Genomic DNA, 19,577 nt, shown 5'->3' with positions numbered 1-19,577 from the left:
TTTATTATTGCTCAATGTAGAGATATAACACAGGTACATTTAATAACTTCCTGAGCCAGAGACAGTGTGTACATCACATTAAATAAACAAAGCATTACACCAAACAGCCCTGGATAAGTTGTATTCATGTCTATTAAGAGAGTAATATAATAATGTATAATGATGCTGTGTTAATTATTATCGTTTAGTTATAAGGCGCCACCAGATGTCCGCAGCGCTGTACACAATACAAGTCAGTAGATCATACAGGGTAAAACAGAACAGAACAATAAACAAGTATTACCGGGGCTCCAGGTATAGCAATTAGAGTGAGTCTGGAGCAGAAGAAATTATATGGAGACAGGAGGGAATAGGGCCCTGCTCATAAGAGATTACATCCTAAGGGGAGGGCAAACAGACAGACAGACACAAACAGAGTCAGAAGGGATCAAGCGCTGGAGGAGCGAGAAGGGACAGGGAAGAGAGAGGTGAAGAGAACTAGTATGTTGGGAGGGTTATGTGTATGGCTGGTAGGCTTTAGGGAAGAGGTGAGTTTTGATTGTCCGTTTGAAGGAGCACAGATTAGGGGACAGTTGGATGGAACGTGGGAGGTTGTTCCAGTATAGGGGTAGAGGAGAGGCGACGGTCATTGGCTGATCACAGAGAATGAGAGGGAGTGTGAATGGAGAGGAGGTTGGAGATATAAGGGGCAGTGGAGTGGGAGAGGGTAAGGAGTTTGAAAAGGATTCTGTAGGGGAAGGGGAGCCAGTATAAGGAAAGGCAGAAAAGGGAGGCAGAAGAAGAGCAATGTGAAAAGAAAATTAGTCTCGCAGCCGCGCTGAGTATAGAGCGAGGTGAGAGAGCGAGGGAGGTCTGTGTGTAGAAGGTTACAGTAATCAAGGCGGGAAATTATGTGCGCATGAATGATGTTTTGAGTGAGTTCTCTGTACAGCGCTGCGGAATTAGTGGCGCTATATAAATAAATGGTGATAGATGATTATGGTTTTAGTGGCATACATCAAATAAACAGGTGCTTGGGAGGGGATTAGTGGCTCTCTGCTTGCAGACGGGATTACACATGGTCTAAAGGAGCTACAGCCACAGATGGCTTACATACTGGTGGATTCATGGACAGTTCCACCAGCCGAGGACAATTCAATCATTTAAACTGCTGACGAGTTCTCCGTCGTTTTTCTACATATAAAGTAACAACAATGACAGTTTTAGGGATGTGGTTGTTTTCTTTGATTCACAGACCAATAAATGTCCTGACTGGCTGGCTGAGATCATACAAGGTGGGTCCCGGGGAGATCAGTAACAACACACGTCACCGCACAGTGGTGTAATATTTATTTGGCCTGGGTAGACAGGTTGGTGCAAGGTTCATATTCCAAGTCACCGTGTACATTGTATCTGATATGGAGACTGGACAAACTGAACCACTGCCCAGCATCACGCCAGCTACCACCCCCCTTTTCAGAGCCACGAGGTCACCGAAAGGCACTCGAGCCTCAAAATGTATCTTTGTTTTTTTGCGTCTAATTATTTTATCCCCTCTACATGTTTGTTTTTTTTGCCATCTCCTTTCCTGCTCCCTTTAAATAAATTTAAAAATGAAAGAGACAGGATAACTCTGGATGAAGAGAAGTGGTTCATGTGACAGAGAAAGAAAGAATGACAGTCTGTGAGTTCTGCAAGCAAACGTCTTCGTCTTCACATAAATACGTGGATCGCTGTATGAAGCATATTCTACTTTTATCTCACACTAGAATAATAAAAAAGGAAAATTAATTTTTTTTTAAAGGGGTATATTTTCTAAATTTATTACAATATTACATTGTTATGGGGCAGATTCAACTCAGCGCGAGGTGCCGCTGAACATCGTCTCCATGTTCACATGGGCACATTGTAGAGTACGGTAAGAAATCTCCGCTCATTTTTCTGTGCACCTCTACGGGACGCGAGGGAAAATGAGCTAAAATTTCTGTAAAAACTCAGACGGGAACAGTCCGCAGAGAGACATCGCGTCATCACGTGACACACTGAATATGCCCTTGTGAACGTGTGGGCCATTTATCATCATCATCAACATTTATTTATATGGCGCTAACAAATACCTTATCGCTTTACAATCGAGAACAAACACAGTAATAATGCTATACTGGTTAATATAGAAAGGTAAGAAGGCCCTGCCCGCAAGCATACAGTCTACGGGGAAATATATACAGAATCCGCTATATACTGTTCTCCATCTTTTAGACCACCATATATTCCAGGCTCTTGTCATCTGCAACAAGTTCCAAGAGTAAAAAAATTCCAAACCAAGAGACGTGGAATCTTAAGAGTCCCAATGTCTCCATTTCTCCCATGTGGTTAGAAAAGGACACTTGTTTTTCAGAATTTATGGATAGGCGTTTCTAAAGCCAGTCCCATAGATTGTAAGCTTGTGAGCAGGGCCCTTACCTCTCTGTATGTATTACCCGGAATTATAAATAATACATAGGTAGTCACAGTGACTATCTACCTACGTATTATTTACAATTTCACCAACAGGTGGATCACCTCATCCACAGACACTTTCCCTGACCCAATAGAGAGATTGTACACGAGCGCTCCCCTAATTGGATTTTTCCTGTATTACCCAGTATTGTTTTATTACTGTTTGCTCCCAATTGTAAAGCTCTACGGAATCTGCTGGCGCTATATAAATAAATGTTGATGATGAATACTAGGCTTATACATTGGAAACCAGGGGATACACTATTCCATGGTTAGTGCTGCAAGTCTGTTAAAAAAAATAAAAAAACTGAAATGTGCACAAGAAGCGCATGTAAGTACAGCAAGAGCAATTATACAGAAGTGGAATAACATTTATTGTGCAACATGATGAATATTTCGCTTTAGTCCTCACCTCTACACTTACTGTTTTGTTTATCAATGTTTCCAGCAGAGTTAACGTATGCAGATACATGGAGGACCGATCAGATAAATATCAGCCCAACACACCTAGGAAAAGCTGGGCGCCCTACCTCAATAAGGCCGAGCTTGTGTAGTTTGGTGGAATCCTCTGTGGCCAGTACACAATGGTTGGTACGCGATGGCCGCCTTCCCACGTTGTTTGCTTCGCGGAACTACCACCTGGTAAGAGAGACGTGATCGATGTACAATGTGGTCGTTTAAGCTTATCTTCATTTGCCTTATTGCTAAATCGGAAAATAATACTGTACCTGCACTCGCCAGCAGATTGTTCCATTATTACTAGTGGCATGGTTATGACATGATCGGGTGTTAAAATGAGTGAATTGTGTGTCATTTCTGAACTGTGTGTAAGCAAATAATGTAGCCTGTGTTCTCCAGATAAATGTTTATGGCACAGACCAGCTGTGGGACTCAGAGTGTGGTCACTTGCAATCCTTATTATGAAATGCAGACATCAATGCGATATTGTTCATAAACTGTATATCTTCATAATCCAGGAAACTAGATGCATTCAATACGGCAAGCAAAAGTGCCAATCTCTGTGAGAAGCCATAAAACTAGTATTGTCCCATATAATTAATATTTAATTTGCATGTTTAGTATGCATCTGTGTGTAAATGTATGCTCTGGTAATGTATTATGTTTCTATGAATTTTGAGAGAAATTATTTGAAATAAGAATCCCCAATTAGAAGAGGACTTTGCTAATTAAGGAATTTACATAGACACAGAACTCTTCTAGTGAACTCAAGTGAAGGGAACTGTGCGCTGAAGCAACATATTTAAAAGGTCACTGTATCTAATAAAAAATGATTCATTTCAATGGGATTCCTTTCTGTTTCTACATTTCTATTTTTTTATTTTGAGAAACTCTTTTGCATAATTGTATATTACTCTGTGTCATTGTTTTACATATTTTATACCTTCCGCGTTGTGACACTTTTCATCATACTAAACTCCATTAAATAATGTTCTATCTTTGTCTTCTTAAGGGATTCACATGCTAGATAGCTTGGTTATTAGAAATGCTACATAATTGGAATACAGGGAATTGTTTGGTTAAAGATAACTCTGGTTAATTTAAGTTTAATCATAGTGGAATATAAAGACAGGGAGAATGGAAAAATTTCCACAAGTTAGCTCTGGAATCATATAATCGGTGGTGGCAGTTAATGATGAGTGTGGGGTGTAATTAAAGGGTTTTTAATAGGGTTTTAATAAGTTTTAGACAGATGAGGTAGTTTTGTCACACAGGGTCAGGTGATTGCTGTATGTGACAGCTAGTACTATTAGTTTATGTAGTACATACAAAGAGAGGTGAAAGTAATTCTGCTATATCATACAGTGAAACTGGTCATTGAACTGTACTTTCCCTGAATGTTTTTTCAAGTCAAATGGAAGGAAACATTAATAAATGATTTCCTGATCTGTTCTGACAACCAAATGAAGATAATATGTAGCTCACCATGTGAAGCATCCTTCACAAATCGGGATGCTTCTAGAAGACTAAAACATTCCACTCCTCCTATGTCAGAAAATGTTACATGTCATTATGCTTTATCTCCATGGCACATTCATATCATTTATCTCTTTGGAGGAACACACCTTGCAGAACCCTAGTAATGCATTTTGTACTTGTAATGTTTGCAGTTTCATCTAGAGATTGAGGCTTTTTAATTTATTACAGGATCCAGAGGACCACAGAGATATATTCTACCCCTGGATTATCAGGGGATCCAGATCTCTATATAGATGGTGTTCTTCCCTGGATTATCATAGGATCCAGAGCTCTATATAGATAGTGTTCTTCCCTGGATTATCATGGGATCCAAAGCTCTATATAGCTCGTGTTCTTCCCTGGATTATCATAGGATCCATAGCTCTATATAGATTGTGTTCTTCCCTGGATTATCATAGGATCCATAGCTCTATATAGATTGTGTTCTTCCCTGGATTATCATAGGATCCAGAGCTCTATATAGATGGTATTCTTCCCTGGATTATCATAGGATCCATAGCTCTATATAGATTGTGTTCTTCCCTGGATTAGCAGGGGATCCAGAGCTCTATATAGATTGTGTTCTTCCCTGGATTATCATAGGATCCAGAGCTCTATGTAGTGTTCTTCCCTGGATTATCATGGGATCCAGAGCTCTATATAGATAGTGTTCTTCCCTGGATTATCATGGGATCCAGAGCTCTATATAGATCGTGTTCTTCCCTGGATTATCATAAAATCCAGAACTCTATATAGATCGTGTTCTTCCCTGGATTATCATAGGATCCAGCTCTCTATATAGATCGTGTTCTTCCCTGGATTATCATAGGATCCAGCGCTCTATATAGATCGTGTTCTTCCCTGGATTATCATAAAATCCAGAGCTCTATATAGATCATATTCTTCCCTGGATTATCATAAAATCCAGAACTCTATATAAATCGTATTCTTCCCTGGATTATCATAGAATCCAGAGCTCTATAGATCGTGTTCTTCCCTGGATTATCATAGGATCCAGAGCTCTATATAGATTGTGTTCTTCCCTGGATTATCATAGAATCCAGAGCTCTATATAGATCGTGTTCTTCCCTGGATTATCATAGGATTTAGATCTCTACATAGATATCTTCTACCACTGTAGTATCAGAGGGTCACATTTCTAGGTGCCCTTTGCAGTTTGACCAATGTGTTAATAAGCTTCAAACACACAACATGCCACATGTAATAGACAAGCTGATGTCCCCTCGGTCTCAAGATTATTTAAAACATAAATGAAGTTAAACCGAGCATTATTTTAGGAGAAAAGTATACTGGAGCTTTAGAGATAAAATGTAGCTTGGTTACTCACTGTTAAAAATGAGGAATAGACCTTAAATATGGTCTAGTTTTAACACATAACATCTAAAGCTCGTATAGAGAGACGGTTACTGCAGATAATTTCTTACAGGAGCACTGCTCCTTTGCTTGCTGGACACAACACAAAATAGGGGTTGAAGTTCACCTTGTGTAGTCTGCCACGCTCCCACAAAAGGTCCCACACTTCCTGCAAGATGACATTTCTGAGCCCAAGGACCATTATCACCTGCAGAATATGAATAAAATCATATAACATATATAAGTAGATAATATTATATTACTGATGACACTGCAGACCAGTCTTTGTCCAGCATGAAGTCCCTGCCTGAGGTACCTGTGAACCAGATGAGAGTGTCGCTATCGGTGCTGGCTCTTATCTCTCCCACCAGATGGTCCATCTCTTGCAGGCTCTCCTTGTAGGGTTCACACGAGGCGGCCACAGGGACAGGCGACAGCGGGACATGCATATGGGCCAGTGCCACATACAGGAAGAAGGGCTGTCCCCGATCACTACATCGTACACATCGGAACTGAATAACATAAAAGGTACTCCCATAGCTGAGGGTCTGGTTTCATTCACGGTGCAATAAAGGTAATCTGACATTCATCACACATTGTCACTTTTCTATTGGAGATGGTGGGTAACGCTGTAGAATTAGTAGTATGGCTTCCCCAAACTCACACAGATTTACTGTGTATCAGGCACCCTCATTTATCTTTTACAGATCATTTTCTTTTAAAGTAAACATAAAGCCTCACCTAGACAGGTGTCAGTCTAAACCATACATACCAACTCTCCCGGAATGTCCGGGAGACTCCCGAATTCCGGGCAGGTCTCCCGGAATCCCGGGAGAGTTGACATTTCTCCCGCATCAGAGCCAGCATGGAGGTGTGTATGGGCACAGGGGGTGGGGCTTCGCGAATTGCAGCATTTTAGTCTCGCCCCCAGTGACGCAATGCCTGTTTTGGGTCCATTTATCACTGCAGGGCCAAAATGATGTGATTCATGAAGCCCCACGCCCTCCCCCTACACCCCTCTTCAGTGATCTCCCGGACGGAGCCAGACAAAAGTAGGCAAGTATGGTCTAAACCAGGCATGTCCAACCTGCGGCCCTCCAGGTGTTGTGAAACTACAAGCCCCAGCATACTTTGCCGGTAGACAACCAGTTGATAGCTGGAAGGGCATGCTGGGACTTGTAGTCTCACAACACCTGGAGGGCCGCAGGTTGGACAGGCCTGGTCTAAACGTTGTCCTGGCACAGTCACTTCAGGGTCTGAACAGGCACAGATTATAGAGACACTGAATAACGCAGCCCCTAGGAATCTCCTGGCCATATAGATGCAGCTTCTGAACCACTACATCATAGCCAACACACTTCTGTCTACCAGGGCAGCACATACACTTTTTACATAACACAAATCATAGGAGGGTGTATGTATACAGTGTAGAAAAGAGAGGCCCCTGCCATGTACTTAGGACTGGATAACATGACCAATCTGTCCCTAATTTCCATTTCTTATTGATGTGGAATATTTCCAATAAAAAAGTAATATTATAGCATGTCATGATGGGATTTGTGGTACACAAAGGTCCATCTGGACAGCACTCAATGTGCTCTGAAATGTCACTATGAGGAGCGTTCCGCAGACCTAAACGTCATCTAACTTAACAACGGCCGCAAGTCGGGGGCAGCTCATTCACTTGGGATAGATTGTTGGGACACAATGTTAGTAAGTCACTTTTGGGATAAAGTCTGTGTTACGATAAATCAGTCCTAAGCAATGTATGGATCAGATTAGATGCAGCCAAGTCTACACCGTGAAAACTCCCCAGCTTTATTTTGTATACTGTAAGTGTATACTTGGGTGATGCTATGCCAGGGACTTGTAGAACATCTTGTCAATATGCTAGGAAATGTACCTTCTAAGACCATACTAATCCTTTCTCCTGCCTCAAGGCAGCATAAGTGAAGGGAGGGACTGGCTGACCCCAGTCACCAGAAGGCAGTAGAGCAAAGTCAGACATAAATGATTATGTATCCCAACAGAGAAGATGTGGCAGTTATAGCGTCTCTTGTGTGTCAGGGTCTTTAAGCGGACACACCATGACTGTCTACTTGCCAGTAGCAGCAGAGAAGGGTTTTCCTCTAAAACTAATCCATAACATGTGTAGGGTCTAGATAACATGCCTTAAGCTGGCCACACACAGGCCCATCACACAGCTTGATGCAAGCAGCACTATCAATGTCCATTATAGTCAAAGACATGGGTGGCAAATTGGACAAGATCCCACCATACGGCCCCTGGCTTCTGGTATCACTGGGCCCCGTTAATACGGTTGGAGGATGACAGCTGTCATCTTCTAGCCACATTTACCAACACACCTGATCAGATGGTCCTGACTGAAGTGGTCAATCCATTACGAGAGTTTTGACAGGGCACCATCAGGCATAAACCTTGTTAACCTGTCTCAATCAACTTTCCTGAGACATCTCTATTATTATGATGCTGTAGTCTTTAAAATGCTAAGTACTATTTATTTTTGAAACATCTTCTTGCCTGCAGGAGGATTCTGCCAATCTCTAACAAGTCAAGAATCTAGCCAGACATTCTACAGCTTGGTTTAGGCCCAGTGAGTGTTCTAAGGCTCTGACACGCTGCAGGTTGGTCTAATCTAGTAACCCTTCTAAAATGAAAGTCTCTTATGGGCGAAAAAATAAATGACGATCTTAGTATCAATTGGGTAACAGCAACGTAGCCATAGGAATGTACTGGAGTTTTTTTTTTTATCTTAGTGATTATTATAAAGACATCTCTGACCTGGCGTTCTTTATGAAGGAGACCGCCTTGTGGACGTATCTGGCAGACAAGTTGGTTAGGTCAACCGGCTGCTCCACGATCGCAGAATTTTCCATCAGGGGTAGTGCTAGCTGGTTGTAACATCCGCCCGTGGATCTACTACAGATAACACATAGGGCTGTGGATTATTACCATGTCGATACCATAAAACTACAGTGATTACTGCTATAGAGTACATGTCTAAAAACATGGGGCCTGATTCATTAAGAATCTTCACTTAAGAAACTTCTTATTTAAGTCTCCGGGACAAAACCATGTCACAATGCAAGGGGTGCAAATTAGTATTCTGTTTTGCACATAAGTTAAATACTGACTGCTTTTTCATGTAGCACACAAATACTTGATAGCTTATTTGTACACTGAAATTTAAAGTTGATATTTGTGTGCTACAGTCAGTATTTAACTTATGTGCAAAACAGAATACTAATTTGCACCCCTTGCATTGTAACATGGTTTTGTCCAGGAGACTGAAATAAGAAGTTTCTTAAGTTAAGATCCTTAATGAATCAGGCCCATGGTCTCAATCAGAAGACAAGCAGAATTTGGAAATCCCCACACAGTACCCTATAACATATACTAAACTATTATTTATTTATAATGAATGTAGTGCTTTATTATTACCTTTTGTTTCTGTAACACCCACATATGACACAGTGCTCTACAAATAATAATATAATTATTGACATCAGTCCTTGACCCAGCGGAGCATACAATATAAACTCTCAACCACACATTAGGTTTCATTTCCTCAGAAACCAATTGACCTACTTGTTTGTTTTTGGACTAATGGAGGAAACTGAAGTACCAGGGAGACACCCACGCAAACACAGGGAGAACATACAAATCCCAATCTGAATTCAATCTATTATCGTCATGAATCACAGCTGATACCGAACTACTTAAAAACACCCAATAGTTAAAAGATCAAAATGGACTGATTATTATTTTATTATAAATTATTGACTGTGGTGCTAATACTGCAGATATGAAGTGTATAGTAGTAGAAATGCCTTTATATGAAACACATTGGTTCATGTACCTTTGGGGAGTCTCAGAATGAGGAGGACACGGTGGGCAGGGGGGCTTGTTGTATCCTGGGCTGTCTGTGCAGCCCATGTCATTGCTGTATGGTATACCATAGTAGTAATCGAAGCCTGAAAAGAAGGAATGCAAGTGAGTTATATGTGTGATAGACTTAATCGTATTGGCAGGTAAGTGTTCTTCAATTTTATGTGGGGTCCTAAAAAGAGATTCACAGCGAGCCTCACTTACCACGCCAATTAGGGTGATACTGTCTATGGTGACCCAGATGCCATTTACCTGAAAATAAAATATAAAGTGTGATTCCAAGAGGACAATCCAGTGATTGAGCAACGTAATATAATATGTAACTTGTATAAGACTCAACTATTTCCCATCCTCTACAATATATCCAAGACATGTAACCTAGATACAGTAGAACCTTGATGATAAGAACTAATGACAGGGATCGCTATGTTAGATTCTCATAATGCATTGTTTATTAAGTTGTGCTAACAACTGAATGACAACCAATTGAAAATAAGGAAAACTTTAAAAAAAAAAAAACAAAAAAAAAAAAAGAAATCTGTATGCAGGCGAAGGGCAGGATCTCCAATACACCAATATGTGAGTAAAGTACCTATGAGACCAGTGGTGTAGCCAGATTGCTTTAAGACATCTGCAAGGGTTGTCTCATTCAGTGGTAAACCTCCGACCGATGTGGTTGCAAAGTTGTGTGTGACCCCGTTGCGAATTCCAAGTCTTCCGGTGAGTAGCGACGCTCGGGATGGGGAACAGGTGGAGGCTGCGGAGTGGAAATCTAAAAGTCTACAAAAAAAAACAAAAAACCATCCAGGGTTCTAGATTAATGACATATTGGCTGCTGTGCAGACGTCTAGCATAGCTGGACAATGATCGATAAAGATTAATGATGTCCTTATGAGAAGTGGTTCTCCACACTCTAACCAGCATGAAATCTGTGTGAGAGGACAATTAGCTGTGTCGCCTCCAGCACAGGAGGGAAGGAGCTGGGAACGTTCTGAACACCAGGTTTTGGCACTCCCTCACAACAGTCACATTAAGGGTTGGCAGGGGCAGATCACAAGATGAAAGATTCCCTAGGACCAGCTTGAGAACAGTTTGCTTTATCCACGGATCATTTGCCAGGAAACATCAGCTATAAAAACAGTTCTGCAGCTTTCCAGAGGAAGAGCCATAAATCAGGTCCTTCCAGATAAAGTACAGACATCTAGACTAATATCTCTGACTGTGACATTCTATAGATCTCTGTGCTGCATGCATCTTATACAGGAAGACAAATCATCCTGTAACCTAGAAAACCACTATTAGCGTGAAATTCTTAAATTCTTTCTATTACTGTTAAAGATTTCTAAAAACAATAAATCTGTTAAAATTGACACAATTTGTACCTGTAGCCTGATTATTTCTGGCATCAAGGGCCTGTTAATGCCTTGAAAATTACCACATTTACCAACATACTTAATAATGACATCATCAAATTCGAAAGTATTATTTTTGGGCTCATTTTGGGGTTACAGATAACCTGATATCAGGACAGTTGCCCAATATCTAGACATGCCCACTCTCTCAGACTCCCGGAAGAGCAGGCCATTCCCCCACATCCTGCTCACCAAATTATGTCGCTCCCCCTTCCCGCTCGCCAATGATGGGACAAATAGACGCAATGCGTGACACCCCGCCCCCATCTGCAGTTGAGATTCACCTCCCTTTTAGTATCTCCCGGAGGGGAAAATAAAAAAGTTGGACGTTATGGTCCTCATATAGAGTAAATCCAGCTAAAGGGTGTCAATTAGCACATGGACAAACCATGTCCAGATGCTAATTAACACCCAAGGAGTGCAAATGCAATTTTATTATTTACATGCAAGGAAAATACTGCTAGCAGCTTTTTAATCATCCTGGTGATTTTGAGTTAATAGAATATTTGTGTTTAACAGAAGAAAAACAATGAAACAATGCTTTATTCTTTGCATTTTTATCACCACGAAAAGCACTGAATATATGGGCAGCACGGTGGCTCAGTTGTTAGCACTTCTGCCTCACAGCACTGGGGTCATGAGTTCAATTCCCAACCATAGCCTTATCTGTGAGGAGTTTCCTTCCACACTCCAAACGCATATTGGTAGGTTAATTGGCTGCTTACAAAAGAGGTGTGTGTGTGTGTGTGTGTGTGTGTGTGTGTGTGTGTGTGTGTGTGTGTGTGTGTGTGTGTGTGTGTGTGTGTGTGTGTGTGTGTGTGTGTGTGTGTGTGTGTGTGTGTGTGTGTGTGTGTGTGTGTGTGTGTGTGTGTGTTAGGAATTTAAACTATAAGCTCCAATGGGAATGACAAATATTCTCAATACAGTGCTGCAGAATTGGTGACACTATATAAAGAAATGATGATGAGTTTATCTACCCATAGTTCACCGTGGACGGAGGAGTAGAACTGTAAATAAGGTATGATATGGGTGTATTCTACCATACGTACTCTGTGGGTTCCCTGCTTCTGAATAAGCACAAATAACCATAATATACAACAGTCAGACTCACAGATATTCGGAGCTGCTCAGCAGCTGTGTAATGAAGGGGTTAACATGCAGAATAAGTTTACAATGGTGGTCCCTGACATCACAGCCTGCTGATTGCAAAACTGTTTTGCATAAAATTATATATATTATAATTACAAGTTATTTAAACTCTAAATTTGCTTTTTCTTTATCAAGGCCTCAATCAAAGGTGTGGTGTGAAATGACATAGTTGCGGGTCCATCATACTGCATGGCGACACCTGACTGGACTTTCATGGTGCTTGTTGTGCTCACATTATCCCTCCACAGTTCTGATAGCCAGTGATAGATTAGATCTTTCCTGAAGTGGAGACAATCTTCTCCTTCAATAACAAACCAACTTCCTAGAACTTACTCAAAGAATGTAGGTAAGAGACCATTACCTCAATCCATCGGAAGCCATTTTGTCCAGGTTTGGAGTATTTGTGGTCTGTCCAGCCATGTTTGCTCCTAGATCCCCCCATCCAATGTCATCTGCTAAAATAACAATAAAGTTTGGCTTTTTGGAGATCCCCTTTTTCAGACAGGAACTGGAATCTGAAAGCCAAGTGTGAAGGACGCAAGAAAGAACAATTGCAAACAAAAACTGCTTCATGATATCGTCCTCAGACTTCAGTGACTGGAAGGCGGCAGATGATTGATTGATAACGCTGTACCCTGACTGGCAGTGGCTGGATGGTAAGAGATCATCCAATCTACACAATGGACATTACCGTCTTAGTGCCTGAAAAACACAAATAAATAAGTTACTACTACGGAACACATATCAATTTTCATAAAATTAACAAACATTTATAGTAAATTTGTTGTTGTTTTTTTTTAAGTCTACGGGGCCTATTTGGGTTGGCTGCCTTAGGTCACACATCCACAGAGCCATTTTCTGTATTTAACGGAGGGGAGAGCACAAAGCCAACCGGAGAGGTATCCAAAGACTCCTCTCCTGCGATGTTCTCCTCGTAAGACAGACCGGCTAACGCCATCTTCAGATGTTAGTCATCGGGCCGCTAGCCATCGGGTCCAGCCCCGATAAACGATGCCAAGACCACAGTCCCCACTAAGTATTATGGGGACTGTGGTACTGTGTGGTACTTTGCCCCATGCTGGAGATATCTCTAATATCTCCTGCTTTAGGTGTTTGTTAAATTGCCACTATACTTAGAAAATGCCTAAACCCTGCGGGAAAAAAAGCTATTTTCTGCATGGGTGTAAGGCTTGATAAATAGACCCCTAGAGTATCCAGATGAAACTCACACAGAAAGAACATACAAACTCCACATACATGTTACCTTTGAACCTTCCTCCCTCAAATTCTACAAATGTTAAAGTGTGCCTTCTTCTTCTAGAACACCTTATTTTTCGAAATACTGCCTTGCTGGACACTAAACTTTTAATATCTGAACATGAGAATGTCTCGATAACATCACCTCTAAGCGTTACATATTCCGCTCGCCACGTCTTTCCTGATAAGTTTTGTTATACAGCCCATACATCATTCTAGCAGCCATTCTCCTAGTTGTTACGAGTGTAATAGTTTTTTTTTTTTGGGGGGGAGGGGGGGGGGGATTGAGATAGTCTCCCAGAAGTGTACACAGTAATTTAAATAGTGGCAACGTGGGCAGCACGGTGGCTCAGTGGTTAGCAATTCTGTATCACAGCACTGGGGTCATGAGTTTGATTCCCAACCATGGCCTTATCTGTGTGGAGTTTGTATGTTCCCCCATGGGTGCTCCAGTTTCCTTCCAAAAACATACTAAAAGGTTAATTGGCTGCTATCAAATCGACCCTAGTCTGTCTGTGTGTCTGTGTGTTAGGGAATTTAGACTGTAAGCTCCAGTGAGGCAGGGACTGATGTGAGTGAGTTCTCTGTACAGTGGGGTGGAATTAGTGGCGCTATATAAATAGCTGATGATGAATGTATAACCCCACTCTTCCTGCTACTAATACGTCTTCCTATACAGCCAAGTATTCTTCTGATTTTCCCACTTGCTTACCTTCATATCATCTCACTCTATACCGCCAAAGTTCCTTTCTTTTGTAGTGGTTTACATTACATCACCATTCATTCATAACTTTATCCACCAGAGCTTACAGCAAGTACTCTCATGAAAGACTTGGGTTGTATGAAAGGCACAATATTATAATATAATCATCTATATAATCTCCTGGTGAGGGAAGTCGAGTCCTTGTTACGACAGTGATGTCTGCATTCTCTGCCTTGTACTGAAGGACAGTACACAGGGTGACTAACAAGGTTGTTACATCAGAGCCAAGATCAACGTCAGCCAAGCCAAAACATCCAAAGGAAAATGACCTGCATCCGCAGTAACTGTAATAACTATTATTTGAAACCATAATCTCTGTTGCATAACACCTTCATCACCTCACATTAATTACAGCAGACTGCTCCTCAATGGCAGCTTAAACACTCAAAACAAGCCCCATTTTTTCAGAGCAGCAAAGAGCCACATAAAATGATACAGAGAAAAACAATTAGCTAAAAAGCATGAGGACATGTAACTGGTAAACAATATGACAGCAAGTAAAACAACCTGTCTTCATCCAATGCCACTCAATGGCCTTCACTGATACCAGGAATGTAATTGTTAGTTACTTAACAACTATGCGCAGTCTGCCTGATATACCGCGCACAGCCCAGCTGTCGGGGGCAGTTACACCGCGCACAGCCCAGCTGTCGGGGGCAGTTACACCGCGCACAGCCCAGCTGTCGGGGGCAGTTATACCGCGCACAGCCCAGCTGTCATGGGTAGTTACACCGCGCACAGCCCACCTGTCAGGGGTAGTTACACCGCACACAGCCCACCTGTCAGGGGCAGTTACACCGCGCACAGCCCAGCTGTCATGGGTAGTTACACCGCGCCCAGCCCAGCCGACAGGGGCAGTTGCACCGCGCACAGCCCAGCTGTCAGGGGTAGTTACACCGCGCACAGCCCAGCTGTCATGGGTAGTTACACCGCGCACAGCCCAGCTGTCATGGGTAGTTACACCGCGCACAGCCCAGCTGTCATGGGTAGTTATACCGCGCACAGCCCAGCTGTCAGGGGTAGTTACACCGCGCACAGCCCAGCTGTCAGGGGTAGTTACACCGCGCACAGCCCAGCCGACGGGCAGTTACACCGCGCACAGCCCAGCCGACAGGGGCAGTTACACCGCGCACAGCCCAGCCGACAGGGGCAGTTACACCGCGCACAGCCCAGCCGACAGGGGCAGTTACACCGCGCACAGCCCAGCCGACAGGGGCAGTTACACCGCGCACAGCCCAGCTGTCATGGGTAGTTACACCGCGCACAGCCCAGCTGTCAGGGGTAGTTACACCCCGCACAGCCCAGCTGTCATGGGTAGTTACACCGCGCACAGCCCAGCTGTCATGGGTAGTTACACCGCGCCCAGCCCAGCTGTCATGGGTAGTTACACCCCGCACAGCCCAGCTGTCATGGGTAGTTACACCGCGCACAGCCCACCTGTCAGGGGCAGTTACACCCCGCACAGCCCAGCTGTCATGGGTAGTTACACCGCGCACAGCCCAGCTGTCATGGGTAGTTACACCCCGCACAGCCCAGACGACGGACAGTTACACCGCGCACAGCCCAGCCGACGGGGGCAGTTGCACCGCGCACAGCCCAGCTGTCGGGGGCAGTTATACCGCGCACAGCCCAGCTGTCATGGGAAGTTACACCGCGCACAGCCCAGCTGTCAGGGGCAGTTACACCGCGCACAGCCCAGCTGTCAGGGGCAGTTACACCGCGCACAGCCCAGCTGTCAGGGGCAGTTACACCGCGCACAGCCCAGCTGTCGGGGGCAGTTACACCGCGCACAGCCCAGCTGTCGGGGGCAGTTATACCGCGCACAGCCCAGCTGTCGGGGGCAGTTATACCGCGCACAGCCCAGCTGTCGGGGGCAGTTATACCGCGCACAGCCCAGCTGTCATGGGTAGTTACACCGCGCACAGCCCAGCTGTCATGGGTAGTTACACCGCGCACAGCCCAGCTGTCATGGGTAGTTACACCGCGCACAGCCCAGCTGTCATGGGTAGTTACACCCCGCACAGCCCAGACGACGGACAGTTACACCGCGCACAGCCCAGCCGACGGGGGCAGTTGCACCGCGCACAGCCCAGCTGTCGGGGGCAGTTATACCGCGCACAGCCCAGCTGTCATGGGAAGTTACACCGCGCACAGCCCAGCTGTCAGGGGCAGTTACACCGCGCACAGCCCAGCTGTCAGGGGCAGTTACACCGCGCACAGCCCAGCTGTCAGGGGCAGTTACACCGCGCACAGCCCAGCTGTCGGGGGCAGTTACACCGCGCACAGCCCAGCTGTCGGGGGCAGTTATACCGCGCACAGCCCAGCTGTCGGGGGCAGTTATACCGCGCACAGCCCAGCTGTCGGGGGCAGTTATACCGCGCACAGCCCAGCTGTCATGGGTAGTTACACCGCGCACAGCCCAGCTGTCATGGGTAGTTACACCGCGCACAGCCCAGCTGTCATGGGTAGTTACACCGCGCACAGCCCAGCTGTCATGGGTAGTTACACCGCGCACAGCCCAGCTGTCATGGGTAGTTACACCGCGCACAGCCCAGCTGTCATGGGTAGTTACACCGCGCATAGCCCAGCTGTCAGGGGTAGTTATACCACGCACAGCCCAGCTGTCAGGGGTAGTTACACCGCGCACAGCCCAGCCGACGGGCAGTTACACCGCGCACAGCCCAGCCGACGGGCAGTTACACCGCGCACAGCCCAGCCGACAGGGGCAGTTGCACCGCGCACAGCCCAGCTGTCATGGGTAGTTACACCGCGCACAGCCCAGCTGTCATGGGTAGTTACACCGCGCACAGCCCAGCTGTCATGGGTAGTTACACCGCACACAGCCCAGCTGTCAGGGGTAGTTACACTGCGCACAGCCCAGCCGACAGGGGCAGTTATACCGCGCACAGCCCAGCTGTCAGGGCCAGTTACACCGCGCATAGCCCAGTTGGCAGGGCCAGCTACACCAAGCACAGCTCAGATTGGCAGTGCCAGGGACACCGGGCACACAGCCTGTTTGACAGTAGAAGTTACCCTGTGTAGTGTTCAGGTGCTGTAAGAGAGGCTGTTTGGGGCAAAGTGCTATGCTGTCGTGCATAGCACTTGCATTGCTCCTATTAAAATATATAGAAGAACATTTCTAAAAACAGCACCTGGTGCATGAAACTTGTAAGCTGGTTTCTTGCACTGTCAGAATGAAATATGTGCTATAAATTTATAGAGCCAGTCTACACTGTTCACTGCCTGTCTGATAATGGCCATACGTCCCAACTATCTCAATTCAAGTAGGCCAGTCCTGATTGGTGGGGAATATGGATCAGGACTTTTGTCTCAATTCCAGAAGTGTTAGGAGGTGAAGTTTGCAACCTTAAAGCTGCTGGTACCAACTGCAAGTGCACGTGGCATTGAACATGTGTTTTTACGGGAGGATAATGAGGCTTTGGAAGCGCTGAGCATGCCCCTGTGTAGTGTCACTAAACTCCGTCCTGGTCAGGTTGTGGGAGAATGGTCTGCTCTACCCGGAATTCAGAACTCTCCCGGACATTCTGGGAGAGTGGGCAAGTATGACCAAGAGGGGGTGCGGGTACCTGGATTAAGGGCCTGATTTTGGGGCCTGACAGTGGAGGATTATAATGGGGCAGATAAGGCAACTGCCCAGGGCTCATAGCTCTGGCCTTTCCGACCTTTGGATGTGCAGAGGCAGGCAATAAGCTGGGGTATAACGGGGGCAAGTGACTGTGCAGATCAGTAAGTTCCTACTGGTCTGTATGATCACAACCTCCAATGCTGCACACATTTCAATATAGTAGTTTCATAAAATCTTGTAAGGAGACAGGGCATGATTCATTAAAGGCACACAAAAAAAATAACCTAAGTTGATAAATTTCTGTGCGTTTAAAAAAAATATGCAATTAATGTCATGAATGACATAAAGTATTTTTATCCCCATATTATACATTTATTAGGATGTTATGAATGTACATAAAATGCATTTTTACAGTTGCTCCTGAATGCAAACACACGTTCTAGCATGCTAACGCAACCGTCATCACTAGTAATCGGCGCTTACATAGACCTGTAGCTGGCGCAAGACAGAAAAACACTAAGATGCCCAAAGCTTGAACCGGACTTTGCTGCATTGGTTTGAGCTTGGCTCGCCCCTACTGTACACTGACTAACGTGCATATTCCCAGTCCCCTCCCCTTTCCGCCCCTGAAATCCTAGGCTGCAGTAAGGGTTCTTGGATGAACTGGATGTTGCTGCATTCATTGGGGTACAGTACAATTCTGGGCTTACGCACAGCAATTTTATGCAAAATACGGCAGGTATCTGCATTTATGTTCCTTAACGAATGAGGTCCAACGTGAGTAGCCTTGAGAAACACGGAAATGTCCATGACCAGACCCTCACATTTCTTGAGAATGACACCCTGGAACAGGAAATGGTCTCACACCACAGAGCCAAGTCCATGTGACAGTCACTCCATGAGATATGGGAAAGCCCAAAGACATGAAATACCACATTACATTCATTAATAACAGTATAGCCCAGATAGGAGACCCAAGGAACATTTGTATACAATGTCTGCTCACACCTAACAGCCAAGCTAGCTGTTCAGGACAGGCCGATCCTAGGCAAGACAGGACGCCGGCACTGGCAATACAAGTTACAACCACAGAGGCCAGTGCAATAAACATTTGGAAGAATTTAGGCACCAGATGTGTCTTGAGCAGATACAATCTATTATACATGCTAATGGCGATATCCGTCTTACAGAACACATCTGCTGGAGTGCAAGGGAACACCAGGTGGAGGAAGCATATTTTATTTATTTATGACGCTCCAAAGGGATTTATGCAAAAACAGTTCTCTGTCCAGGTGCTGCGAGAGAGGCTCAATCTGCTTATAGTGTTATGATGCCGTGAAAACAGCTTTGCGCACAATATAATATATATATAGAAGAACATTTATAGAAACGGCACCTTTCTATAAACGGAAACTTGTGACTGTGAGTTGCTTGTAATCCCAGAACGAAATACTGAGTTGTGTTATAGATGTACAGAGCATGCGCAAGTCTTAACGTGAAGAATATGCAAACATGGCGACGTTTAATATTGGCTTTCATACACCTCACGGATATTGTGCACCTTTTCAGCTATCATATAAATGATAAAGGAATTGTGATCCACATGATAGTGTGGTGTATATCATTGAACGATGAACGTGCGGAATTTAATAGATACGATTGTGTCTTGTAC

The 19,577-nt window shown here is 44.4% G+C and overlaps 1 protein-coding gene across 5 annotated transcripts in view; it reads right to left on the bottom strand.

Moving 5' to 3' along the window:
- Positions 1-19,577, bottom strand: part of ARSG (arylsulfatase G) — a 46,976-nt gene that overhangs the window by 3,630 nt on the left and 23,769 nt on the right. For 4 of the 5 annotated variants that reach the window (XM_075177963.1, XM_075177959.1, XM_075177961.1 and 1 more), the window contains 8 exons: positions 12,661-13,001; positions 10,331-10,518; positions 9,943-9,990; positions 9,710-9,824; positions 8,632-8,769; positions 6,146-6,321; positions 5,957-6,037; positions 3,009-3,117 (listed from right to left, as the gene is read on the bottom strand). In XM_075177963.1, the coding sequence (XP_075034064.1) occupies positions 3,009-3,117; positions 5,957-6,037; positions 6,146-6,321; positions 8,632-8,769; positions 9,710-9,824; positions 9,943-9,990; positions 10,331-10,518; positions 12,661-12,872 (1,067 nt within the window). In that variant the 5' untranslated portion in view covers positions 12,873-13,001. The remainder of the gene's footprint in view (positions 1-3,008; positions 3,118-5,956; positions 6,038-6,145; positions 6,322-8,631; positions 8,770-9,709; positions 9,825-9,942; positions 9,991-10,330; positions 10,519-12,660; positions 13,002-19,577) is intronic. The other variant, XM_075177962.1, reaches the window with a different exon arrangement.

This window comes from Mixophyes fleayi, chromosome 6 (genome assembly GCF_038048845.1).
Source record: "Mixophyes fleayi isolate aMixFle1 chromosome 6, aMixFle1.hap1, whole genome shotgun sequence".
Lineage (NCBI taxonomy): Eukaryota > Metazoa > Chordata > Amphibia > Anura > Limnodynastidae > Mixophyes > Mixophyes fleayi.
Note: the sequence above shows the minus strand (reverse complement) of the source record. Positions and strands in the feature narration are given on the sequence as shown.